This window comes from Agrilus planipennis, unplaced genomic scaffold (assembly GCF_000699045.2).
Source record: "Agrilus planipennis isolate EAB-ADULT unplaced genomic scaffold, Apla_2.0 scaffold192, whole genome shotgun sequence".
NCBI classification, from domain to species: domain Eukaryota; kingdom Metazoa; phylum Arthropoda; class Insecta; order Coleoptera; family Buprestidae; genus Agrilus; species Agrilus planipennis.
Genome location: NW_020442435.1, coordinates 597746 through 610547, shown reverse-complemented (window position 1 = coordinate 610547; position 12802 = coordinate 597746). Strand labels below are relative to the sequence as shown.

General features: G+C 34.2%; 1 protein-coding gene across 1 annotated transcript in view; it reads left to right on the top strand.

Annotated features, from left to right (window-relative positions):
- Positions 1-12313, top strand: part of LOC112906356 (cGMP-dependent protein kinase 1-like) — a 32026-nt gene extending 19713 nt beyond the window's left edge. Inside the window, exons 2-4 of the mRNA XM_025980307.1 lie at positions 4871-5025; positions 7076-7416; positions 12116-12313. Of these exons, the coding sequence (XP_025836092.1) occupies positions 4930-5025; positions 7076-7416; positions 12116-12293 (615 nt within the window). The 5' untranslated portion in view covers positions 4871-4929 and the 3' untranslated portion in view covers positions 12294-12313. The remainder of the gene's footprint in view (positions 1-4870; positions 5026-7075; positions 7417-12115) is intronic.
- Positions 12314-12802: the final 489 nt, after the last annotated feature.

Genomic DNA, 12802 nt, shown 5'->3' with positions numbered 1-12802 from the left:
GAAGAAGTAATCGAAGCTGTAAATGGTTATTTTGAGGAGCTTGACGAATCAGTCTATAGAGATGGCATTAATAGACTGGAACACCGCTATGAGAAATGTATCAGCCTTGGAGGAGATTATGTTGAGAAATAAAAAAAAAAATTTTTTACAAACCTTGTTTTTCTTGGTCAGGCCGGAAACTTATCAATCCACCCTCGTATAATATTAGGACAAAAAACCTTATGTACAAACAGACGCTTTTGTAATAGTAGAATTTTCCGATAGGTTTGTTTACTTCTCATTATTTTAAAGTACATCAGGTGTCTTATTAGAATGTGTTTCTAACTCTACCACTTAAATTAAAAAATAAGTTGCACTAATTATATAAACTATCACGTTCATTTAACATGACACAGCCATGAAAATCAGCACCACACGAAAAGTAATAATAACGAACAGTGTAGCGCATTAGTAGAATAAATAAAATTAGTATTAGCAGAAATATGATTCGTTATAGTGAAAGGAAAAGCATGGTTCTTTGTACATTTTAGCCCAGTAACCGAAATGATTTATTCATATGAGGTAATGCGGTAATTGTAAGCTGTGTGGTTTTAAATATAGTAATAACAGAAATGATATCACTCAAGGAGATAATAAGGATGAGGTGTCTCTTTGAAGCGCCTGATGTTTTGAGACTAAAAATATGATTAAGTAGATCATTTATAAATAAGAAAGAAGAAGTGTTGTGAATATTATTCACAAGTTTAGTATGATTGATATTAATTGTCACAATTAATATCTCGTGACAACATTGTGATCAAATTCATTCATTAATAATTTGATTACGTATTGGTTTTATAATACGTCATCAAAAATGTTATTTTCAACTCAGTTGATTCGGTTTTAAAATCCTAAAATTCAAGTAGGTGTTCTATGCCTAAAATTCCAAACGTTCCTTAAAAATATAACTTCACCCAAGTGCTTTGGCAGTTTTGAAGAAATTAACCTCACAAGTATTGTCAAAACAACAGTTTCTTTTAACTTGACGCATATCGTATACAGGTGGTAATAATTATAACTAAATTGAAAAACTGTAATAAGCGTATTCTACATTTTGGTCGATCAAAATTCCGTGTGGATTAAACCCGCATTATGGGTATAGCATTATGAACTAATTTTATTATTTGTATCATGATAGTTGAAGGAAGGTAGCACATAAACAGTAGAATGGCGATGTTAACCAAAATGCAGGGCCGTCATTACGTGTATGGTAAACATTGCGAAATTCAGGGCTCATCACTGTGACCTAGATGGAATTTCCATATCTCAGAAACTATTGTAGTGTACTATAATTTGTCGCTAATTTATTAGGAAATCCAAAAATTTGTCGCTCCAGTTGATTACAGAAAAATAGACGAATTTATTAGACTGATGTCGAATTGGCAATACACATAGCGTATCTCGAAATAGAAATGGCGTAGAGAAATACATAAAGGGATATAATTTGTCACTCCGGTCCAACCCTGAGATCACTATAAATTATTGATAATTTGTGACCTAATCCAAAAATTTGTCATTCCAGCTGGTTACTGAAAAATAGACGAAATACAAGAATGATATCGAATTGGCACTACATATAGCGTATTTCCAAAGGGAAATGACGTAGATAATTGCTGCGAAGGCTATAACTTGTCGCTAATTTTACGCTGAAGATGCTACTTTTACCCATTTTGTCGTTAGATTACCTTCCAGCTGCCCAGCGCAAAATGACTGTAGAGCCGACAATCCGACCAAACATATCGTATCTGGAAATAAAAGTAACGTAGAGAGATATTGTAAGGGCTATGACTTATCGCTCCAGTCCAGCCTGGAGTTCACTATATCGTTAATTTATTAGGAAATCCAAAAATTTGTAGCTTCAGCTGGTTATTGACAAATAGGCGAAATACTAGTCTAATTTCGAATTGGCATTACACGTAGCGTATTTTGAAATAGAAAATATAATTTGTTGCTCGAGTCCAGTGAAAAACGATTGGAGATTTGTCAAGCTGGCACTTACTCATAGTGTATCTCGCATTATAACTATCGTAGAAAAATTAGCAATCATTATTTAATTCACTTTTCCACATTTGCTTATAAATTCATTAATTTTATTCTATTTATATTGTAATTTGAACAATGTTTGCTATTCTAATTATTTCCTGTGCGCAACATTTGAAAATGTTTTAGCACCTTACTTTTAATGAAAGCATGTGATTTTGGAAAATTTTAGCAGAGTGCATTTTTTTGTGCCCATCATTTCGTAACCTAATTATGTAGATAATACAAAATCTGGTATAGGTTTTTTATCGTTAATAAAGTAACATAAACACACTAATTAATAAATAAACAAACGGAACGGTTGATTGGCAGATACGAAAATAGAAAATGATTGGCATTTTCTAAACTATTCGTTTCACTTTTTATTATGGTAGTCGATTTTCCTGACTTTTTTATAAAAGACTTGAAAATACTTAAAAAAAATGAAACAAAAGGAACAAGCTTTTTTTAATTTTTATTCCATTTCATACTTTTCTACCATAAAAATAATGGATTCTTTTCGATTTCGGTTTTTGAATAAATACCTACTTCTATTTTTACTGGCTTAAATTCTAGTCTTTATCAATTTGTGAATTAACCCTAACATATACACATATTTAGTCATACTACGTATGTCTCATACCGTTAAGGAGCGTCTGTATTAAACGCATTGACTCGCTCGGTCGTTTTTTCGTCCACTTAAGTTGCATAATTAATCTCCACTAAAAGCTCATTTATTTTAATGGGATTATACGGCCTATATCCGCCCTGAATGTCTATTCGAAATATTGGCGAAAGAATATTTGAAATCGGATGGACAGTTTTGAATATTACCTCCTACATCCAAACTTAAGAAGTTATAAACTTTATACATATCTTTATAATATTAGTGTAGATAAAATTAATGTAAAAAAGGATATAACGTATTTAGCGACTTATGAATAATTTAAAAAATCAAAGGTAGTTATGCGGAATTAATGTAAATAAGACAGTCAACCCTAAAATTCCATGTACTGAACGTAAGACTATGATTGAGGATGACGGTGAGTGTCCAAACGTATCTTAAGGTTCGAAACGTAGTAATTTTGGGTTTTAATGTCTCATTTCGACTTGGATTTGGAAAAAAATATTAATTGTTCATTAGTTTCTATTTCTTTCCCTAGTCCAGTTATATAAGAAAGGTTCAGCTAATATATAGGGTTATAAATTTGTTATTCTTATAACACCCATCCGATGTTTTCTCAGTCAACTGACTTAAAAAACAATCTTGATAAAACCTCTCGTAACATTAGCGAAACGTTGCTTAGTTTTGTAAAAGTAAAACATTTTACTGCCCTGTATGTAAGTTTCACTTTTTCATATTAAAACATTATTTATTAATCAATTAAATTTTCTAAAGGTTCATAACAACAATAAGTGTGTTTGGGATGTGTATAATGAACCCTATAGACAACAATTAACCTGCACACACTTATGACCAAACTGTCGCAAGACACTGATTATTCTGTTCATAATTAATAAGTACATTGTAATTACTATACATCTCAGATTACGAGTCCTCTAGTGCAAAAAAAGAAGAAACGTCACATAACGTTTTGGATACGGAAAAAATTATATCTCGGAATTAAAAAAAAAATGGTCATTTTACTAATCTCTAAATTACGATACCCAATATTTTTATTTTGCTTCCTTTTTGTATTACTCTCTTTCATTCCCAATAACAGTGCCACTATACGTGTTGTTCCTTGTGAGACTTCATGTTGCAACTGACTAAAAGCTGCGATTTTGGTCGCGCGCACCGTTTTCACTTCCTGCGACTACGACTTTTTAGTCGTAACGACTGAAGATTCGCAGTGTGCTCTAAGCCTAAGACATAAAATTTAGACTTTGATGTAAGTTCAGAAATATGATATTTATCTCTAATCATTATGTCATCAGTCGTAAGACTGGTTGGATACGCACCTCCACTCCTTCCTATCCTATCTAGAGCTAATCTTCGCATTTCCCTAAAACTAGAACATCCCACATTTTTACCTATTTAACAACAGTAATCTAATCTAGGTCTACTTCTACTTTTCTTAACTCCTGTTTCTGCCTTTAACATATCTCTGACTAGACCTTCATGCCTGAGGAGGTCCTACCAACTTATCTCGCCTATTTTTATTGACTTCCATCTGTCCTCTGTTCTCCTATTCATTCTAATACCTCTTCATTTCTAACCATCTTTATCCACGGTATCCTCATCATTCGCCTGTAACACCACATTTCCAACGCTTTTAACAGCGCCGTGCTCCAAACATACACCTTTAACAATCTTTTTCGAATTTCTAAATTGATCATTTGCGAACATAGAAGTGACTTCTTTTTATTGAAAGCGACTCGACCCTGTGCTATCCTCTCTTTTATATCCCTATTACTCCTTCCGTACTGACTTATCTGACTTCCTAGATACCTAAAATCAGCCACTTCTTCTAATTTTTCGTCTCCTATCTTTATATTCGCTCTTTCCCTAGTTTTTCTTCCCTTGCATACCAGTATTTTAGTTTAACTTTTATTTATTTTCATACAGTACTGTACTGTTTAATCACTAATTTCTTGCTTATTAGTATTTTTTCCGTCCTCATAAAATCACCTTTAAAAACAATGTGATATCTTACTGTAATGTATAAGTATTAGTTCCTCCATAAAGATACGTAGAAGCTCTGTTATACTTAATTAACCACACAGTATGTGCATATATTTGGTGCTGATAAGGACAAAATTCACAAACACGAAAAACCCATGGAAAAATAATGTGTTTTTTGCATCGCAGGAAAATAAAAGGAATACAACACCGTTTTGGGAAATGATAGTTACAAGAAAGGCTCCAAAATGAATTATCACTCAGCGGTTGCCAAATTCTTCCGCAAAGAGAAGAATATTAAGAAAAAGCCGTCGATGATGTCAATTTCTGAAAACGAATTTCAGGTGCATATTTAATTTGTTTTACGTGGTGTTTCAAAAGAGACTTTTGTGTATTCTTTCAAACATTCTCTACTTAAAGGTGCTAAAATTTAATTATTCATTAGTTATTAATGCAAGTGTGGTAATTCTAGAACGATCATATTTTAGCTATTTTCTGATACATTCTGTATATAATGTATACCACAACTCATAGTTTTGAAACATTTTGTATTTTTTGGGTTTATCTATAAAGGTGGCTTCCCACAGGCCTGATTTCGCGCCGCGGACAAAAACAGGTGAGCACGGATTGGGCTTCGCCGCGCGTGAGCACTTCCCTTGACCTGTACAAGCCTGTTCTTCATGGGTTTGCATTAATTTATGGGTCGGTTTAGTATTATTAAAATGTGGCTGCAACTTTTGTTTTGTTTAGTGCTTCATATTTTACTCAGCAATAAAAATAAGAATACGAAACGTTGGGATGTCATTATTAAATAAAAACCGATTACACTAAAGTTATACCAAATTTTGAGTGAAGGAATAGATATTTCCGTTTTTTGAACGCCACAGAGCGGATTCTCTCTCAAATTAACTTAAAAACTCAAAAATTGAGTCATTAGGCCGTATTTATAAAAATAAAGCATTTGCTTTCAAGTAAAAGGTTTTGCTACAATTCGTATTCATAATATATACATTTTCCTTGCAAGGAGTAATAAAGTGAAAGGTACAGATTAGTCCCTATCGATTTCGACAAACTAGCTGAAATTTGCAGTGTGCAGTCAACGTATGTGCTCCGTGCCAGCTATTTATTTTATTTGTTTAATACATCTCTGATTTACTTGTTCAGAGTTAAAAGTTAAAAAATTTAAAGTGGTTCGCACAATAACGCAGAATTTCTTCATTTTCTGCACAGGCCATACGGCTGCTCCACGGCTGGGATACGCGCCCAGAAAGTGGTCCGTCAACCACATGACATTCTCCTCCTCAAATCTAAATAACGTTTTAAAATCTGATTCTCGTGGTGTAGATACGTCTTGGTTTGTAGTATTTTCTTGTACGTAAATGCACCAAATCAACCATAACAAGCACAACACTGGGACCACATAACTAAGATTACTTATACAAGTCCTTTTAGATAGACTTTTATACAAAAACAGTCCTACAAATATATAAATTTTTACGTTAGAAGCCGTGTGATGCCTGGGCAGCTACTAAAAAGTTGAAAAGAGCGAAAAAAGTTGTTGTGAACCTAGAATTCTTTTTTTAAAAGAAAATCCTTTAGTTTCTGAATAGATGCATCTTTTTATAAATACAAATTATGTAAAACATTTTACTTTAAAGTAAACCCTCGAAGCAAACCTATTTCTTCGCCTTTTTTATGCATATATCGTAAAGGAATTACTTCAATTTTTGNGTGTTGTGGCGATTTGATAGTTTTTAAGAAAGTAATTAATTTTTTAGAGTAAGGTATTGAGTGTGTGGTTGTATATATTTTTTGGTATGTCTGTGATGCATGTATTTGTGTGTTTGGAATTTCTGTATTATTGTATTATTATTGTGTAAATATTCTTTTCTTATAATTCTATTTTTATACTTACTCTATTCTATACCTACTCTATACCTATTCTTCAGCTAAACGACTATTTAATTGCCTACGTACTTTGCTATCATCCCTTTTAACAATTCAACTCTGTATACTAACTGCATGACGTCTATAATTCTTACTTTTCCTAATTGCAGTTTTATGGTCAGTTTCTTCGGTGATTTGGGGTCAAACTTAATTTCTAGGTATTTCTTCTAAACTAAATTTCCAGGTTTTACTACCATCTTATTGGTTCCCTACTTTAATTAACTTATTTCTAACTCCTCCTTATCACCCTTCTTACGATCTCTTTTTCAAAAACTAAAATCAGTTCTGACTTATCCTTCCTAATTTCAACTTCACCATTCTACATTCTTAATTCTAGTCTTCATTTTTTTGTTCTTGTTTATTAAAGTTGTTATCGTATTCTGCGTTCTATTATTTAACCACCTCAACATCAGGACACACAACGAGACTAAATAGTTATTGATTTAGATTTTAAAACGGACAATTCAAGAGAAGAATGAAGAACTGAAACTCAAAGAAGATACTATATTTAAGTTGAAACAGGAATTGGAAGATAAAGAAGCCACTATTAAGTATCTCCAAAATGAAATTGATAAGTTTAGACAAGTGGTAAAGCCTATCACGAAACAGATAATCACCAAGAAATTGACGTTACAAGACGACGAGGAAGATACAGATTCTGATAACGAAAAACCAGCGTTGCCAGCTACTGTTGGTCAAGAAAGACAAAAAAGACAAGCCATCAGCGCAGAACCACTAAACGGTCACGAAAATTTATCTAAAATATTAAAAATTCCTAAATCAGTCAAGTAAGTTACGTTTAACAATAGAATATTAATCTAATCGTAATGCAACGAATTTTCTAGTAATTTATTTATTCATTTAAACAGTTATTTTATGACGATAGATAATTTACACAGGGATACTAACTAGACACTTAAACTATTGCTTATTTATTTCATTCTATGTATAAAGGCTTACTTATTTGTCACCCTGTATGCACTTTTATATTCGCACTGTATATATTAGATTGTCCATATATCGACTGACTTCGTTTTCCGCCTAAGAGCCTAAATGCATATTGTAAAGGGCCCTTTCCGGAATGCTAGAAAACTTTCGAAATCCTTTTGTTACGCGGTCGTTTATGTGTCGTTCACGTATACTCAATTACCTCGACGCGAGCCACTCTTACTTTCGGCATCTTTAGTGAAAGGGTTGCATCCTTTAATCATAGCCCATGGCGCTTACATTGGCAAGCTATGTAGAATAAGCCGTCGGTAATCGATATATGAATTTTATCTAAGGGGTCAGTTTGAAAAGACGAACTGAACAATAAATAGGAATTTAAACTAATGAGGGCTACACATTTTACTTCACTTTATCGTGTGTCGTACTTTAATACTCCTAGTAAAAATTATTTTTATTTAGTTGAGTAGAATTTGTTAGGGAATTTTGTCTTCCTAATTTGACCCATGTAAAAAAGCTGCAGGTAATTCCAAATGACAAATGTAACAAAATTGGTTTACTTAAATACAAAGAGCAATGTATTATTTTCATAGGTATTTGTCAGAACATTGGCGGTTTTTAATCACTGTTACTATCGGCCTTGTTCTATTTTAAAGTCCTATTTAAATTTTTTATCACTCATTTTAAACGCGCCATTATTCCATATAACTACCGCCGCTTATTATGTGGTAAGTGACTCATTTGATTAAGAGTTGAAACAGAATCATTGAATTTGTAATGAACGGTTTTGTAATTGTAATCGAACGTATGCAGATATTGGACCAGAAATAGAAATATTTTGCTACTATTTGACTTTTAAAGTGGCATCTTAAATATGGTAAATTGTTGCAGTGTTCAGGGTCATATTTCATCATTATCATAAGGTTGTCAGTCCTAAGAGTGGTTGGACATACACTTTGACTCTTTCCTATCCTAAGTCAATATGCGCATTTCCCCAAAAGTAAAACATCCTACATCCTTAACTATTTCCTAATAGTAATCTACCTCTATTAATCTTCCTCTAATATGTCTCTGACTAGTCTATCTCGCCTATTTCTTATTGACTTCCATAGAGTCTTGTATTCTCATATTCTTTCTTTTTTTTGCATAATAGTATTTTTTTTTTACTTTTATTTATCTTCATATAAAACAGTTTTGTCAACACCGCTTCCATTTTATTTAAAGCTATCTCTAACTCCTTGCTTGTTGCTAATACTGCTATATTATCTGCAAATCTACAGCTATACTGTCATTAATGATGTTGATCCCGTCTTCTTATTGATTAAAAGGTCCCTTTAGGGTTCTTCTCTTTTCTCTATTCTTTTAACGTTTCACTAATTTTCCTTTTTGTCTTTCTTTTTTCCCTCGTTAAATCTTCTTTTATATATGTATACAGTAGTTCCTTTTTCTGCTGTTTATTAAAACTTCCATTTTTTCTTATATACTCGCAGTCCTCACTTCATACACCCTTTCCTTCGCTTTCAAGGGTTCAAATTGTTATTCACCACTTTTTCTTCTATTAATCTTTTAATTCTATAGGGTTGTTCGGAAAGTCATTTCATTTTTTTTGTGGAAATGAAAGACAGTTTTCGTATAATAAACAAATACTTTATTAAATTATATATTGACCGTTCTGGTCCAACACCTTTTGCCATCTTTCTGGTAGTAGCATAATTCCACGCTCATAAAATTTTTGGTCTTTGCTGGCAAGAAACTGATCGAGGAGGTTTTTGACCTCCTCATTTGAGGTGAAGGTTTTACCGTCTAAAAAATTTTGGAGTGACCGGAACAAATAATAATCCGATGGTGCCAGGTCTGGAGAATATGTTGGGTGTAGCATTGTATCCCATTCAAGCTGTAAAAGCTTTTGGCGAGTGACCAAACTTGTGTGAGGTCTCGCGTTGTCTTGGTGAAACACTACACCTTTCCTGTTGATTAGTTCTGACCTGTTCTGTTGAAGTGCATCATTCAGTTTGTCCAGCTGATGACAGTAGACTTCCGAATTAATCGTTGTGTTATCCGGTAAAAGATCAAAAAAAACGATTCCTTTAAAATCCAGCCAAACAGACAGCATCACCTTTTTTTGGTGAATATCGGCTTTGGAAATGGTTTGAGCCGGTTCATCTTTTTTGCACCATGACCTCTTGCGTTTGACGTTGTTGTATACAACCCATTTTTCGTCCCACAGTGATGATGCGCTTCAAAAACGGATCATTTTCGTGACGTTTGAGAAGCGAATCGCAGACGTCAATGCGGCGACACAGATTTCTCTCTGCGAGAACATGGGGGACCCATACATCGAGCTTCGAGGATAAACCCAGGCCTTTCAAGTGGTCATGAACTGTTGAATTTGATAAATTTAACCTCAATCCGATCTCACGTGTTTTTATTCGCCGGTTCACATCAACTAATGCCATTATCGCGTCTTTATCAGCTTCAACCGGCCTTCCCGAACGTGGTGCATCTTCGACATCAAAATTGCCGGATCGAAATTTAGCGAACCAGTTCTGGCACTGGCGTACTGTCAACACACCTTCTCCATACACATCAGTCAATTTCTTTTTGGCTTGAACACCATTTTTACCCTTTCTGTAGTAAAACAGTAAGATATGTCGAAAATGCTGCTTATCGCTCTCCATATTTAAAAGGGCACCAACCAAAAACTACTGCGTAGAATTAATTGGAATTTTTCACACACAAGCCTTGCTATATGAGCTCTCAAACCATATAAAAATTATACGGCTTAAATGTGAAGTTGGGTGCAAAAGAATACAATTAAATCCTCTGTCGGGACAAAACGAAATGACTTTCAGAACAACCATATAATTTACCATCCCTGTCGTACGTGTATCTCGATCTCGACTAATATTAGCATCTACAAAGTTAATTTTTTCGCTACAAAGTTAAGATCAATTACTCCTATGTTTGGATGAGGGGGTTGATACACCTAATATACTTCTTCTTCTCTGTAATTCCCTCTCAATTACCGTTATTGGGTGCCCAATGCATCTGTTCAATTGTGAAGGCCTTATCCTTTTTCGTAGTGATCGTACGGGTTTCGTTTTAGTTCCTTTTTCATTTTCTATACATTGTTCATTACTTTTGCTATCTATATCTATACGTTGCAATAAATATATTTTTTCCTTTTTAAAATAGTAAAATTTATTTTATTTCTCATAAAAATTGATGAGTTTCTAAACGTATAAGACTTTTAAGATTTACAGGTACAGTAAGGGTAAGTTCCGAAAGATAATAATTTGGAGACAATAGCCTTAATTCTTGTGGCATTATTTTTTTGAATAAATACGAACCGTAGTTTCTAGAGGGTTATGAAAGAAAGAAAGAAAAGTTTAGTTGTTTTTCTTTGGTTGACTATTTCGGTAATTTTTCACATAAGATGCACTCTCGCGTATCGCAGTGGTAGAGCCAATTATCAATTTCAGCGAACTGGCAGCTTCTCAACTAAAGGACGAAGAATTGACGAAACTTCTACAGGGATCACCCAGTGGACTCCAGTTAAAGCTCGTCGAAATTCCAGGCTCAAAAATATCCTTGTACTGTGATGTGTCTACATCTACAGCACGTCCCTTCGTGACATCACTATTTAGGCGTGCTATTTTTGACAAGTTGCATGGTCTCTCTCACCCTGGAATAAACGCGTCCGTCAAACTGGTATCCCAGCGTTTCGTATGGCCCTCGATCAAAAAGGATTGCCGAACATGGTCCCGAAATTGTTTGGAATGTCAACGCGCCAAAGTAACTCGCCATGTGTCATCTCCTCCTGGAACCTTTGTCCTGCCGTCGAATAGGTTTGAGCACGTACACATAGATATCGTCGTGATGCCAATTTCCGAAGGCTACAGATATTGTTTAACATGTGTGGACCGATTTTCCCGTTGGCCAGAAGCAATACCAATCGAGAACCAAGAAGCCGAGACAGTAGCCCGTGCCTTCTTCAGTAATTGGGTTTCAAGATTTGGCACCCCACTGCGAATAACTACCGACCAAGGCCGACAGTTCGAGTCACATCTATTTAGGCGATTAAATAACCTATTAGGTGTAACTCATTATCGAACAACCGCGTATCACCCGGCAGCCAATGGAATGGTGGAAAGGTTTCACAGGCAACTAAAGGCGGCAATCAAATGTCACGGGAATCCTTCCTGGACCGAAACCCTCCCCGCAGTTATGCTTGGTATCCGAGCAGCATGGAAGGATGATCTTCAAAGTACAATCGCTGAGATGGTCTATGGAGAACCGCTACGTTTACCAGGAGAGTTCATTACAGCATCACAGGAACCCGACGCCAATACTCAAGCCGACTTTGTCCAGAATTTGCGCCGNAGGGTTATGAAAGAAAGAAAGAAAAGTTTAGTTGTTTTTCTTTGGTTGACTATTTCGGTAATTTTTCACATAACTTAATATGATGATAATAATAATATTGCTTAAAATTAATGTAATATTTTTTTAGTTATTAATATTAATTAAAATTTTCTTTTTCAGATCAAGAGAGTTGATAAAGGCAGCAATTCTGGATAATGATTTCATGAAAAATTTGGAGTTGACCCAAATACGTGAAATCGTGGATTGCATGTACCCGGAAGCATACAAGGCAGGGAGCATCATAATCAGAGAGGGCGATGTCGGAAGTATCGTCTACGTTTTAGAAGGTAAGAATTGAAAAACGTTTTGTTAATGTTTATTTACATAGGTAGCGCTTAATGTTGAATTAATTAATTGTGTATACTATACCGAATGAAGGTGTATTGTTGGTTATCTAACCTTATACTCTGAAACTTCTAAAATTCATTTTAGCATTCGTGTTTATTTCTGTTTGTAAGTATAAATAATTTCGGTCGTAAAACATACATTAGTATTTTTATGGTTCTTAAGCTTATTATTATGGGTGTTATAAAGGCTTATTAAATTCCCATATTATCTGCAAATCTACAGCTATACTGTCATTAATGATGTTGATCCCGTCTTCTTATTGATTAAAAGGTCCCTTTAGGGTTCTTCTCTTTTCTCTATTCTTTTAACGTTTCACTAATTTTCCTTTTTGTCTTTCTTTTTTCCCTCGTTAAATCTTCTTTTATATATGTATACAGTAGTTCCTTTTTCTGCTGTTTATTAAAACTTCCATTTTTTCTTATATACTCGCAGTCCTCACTTCATACACCCTTTCCTTCG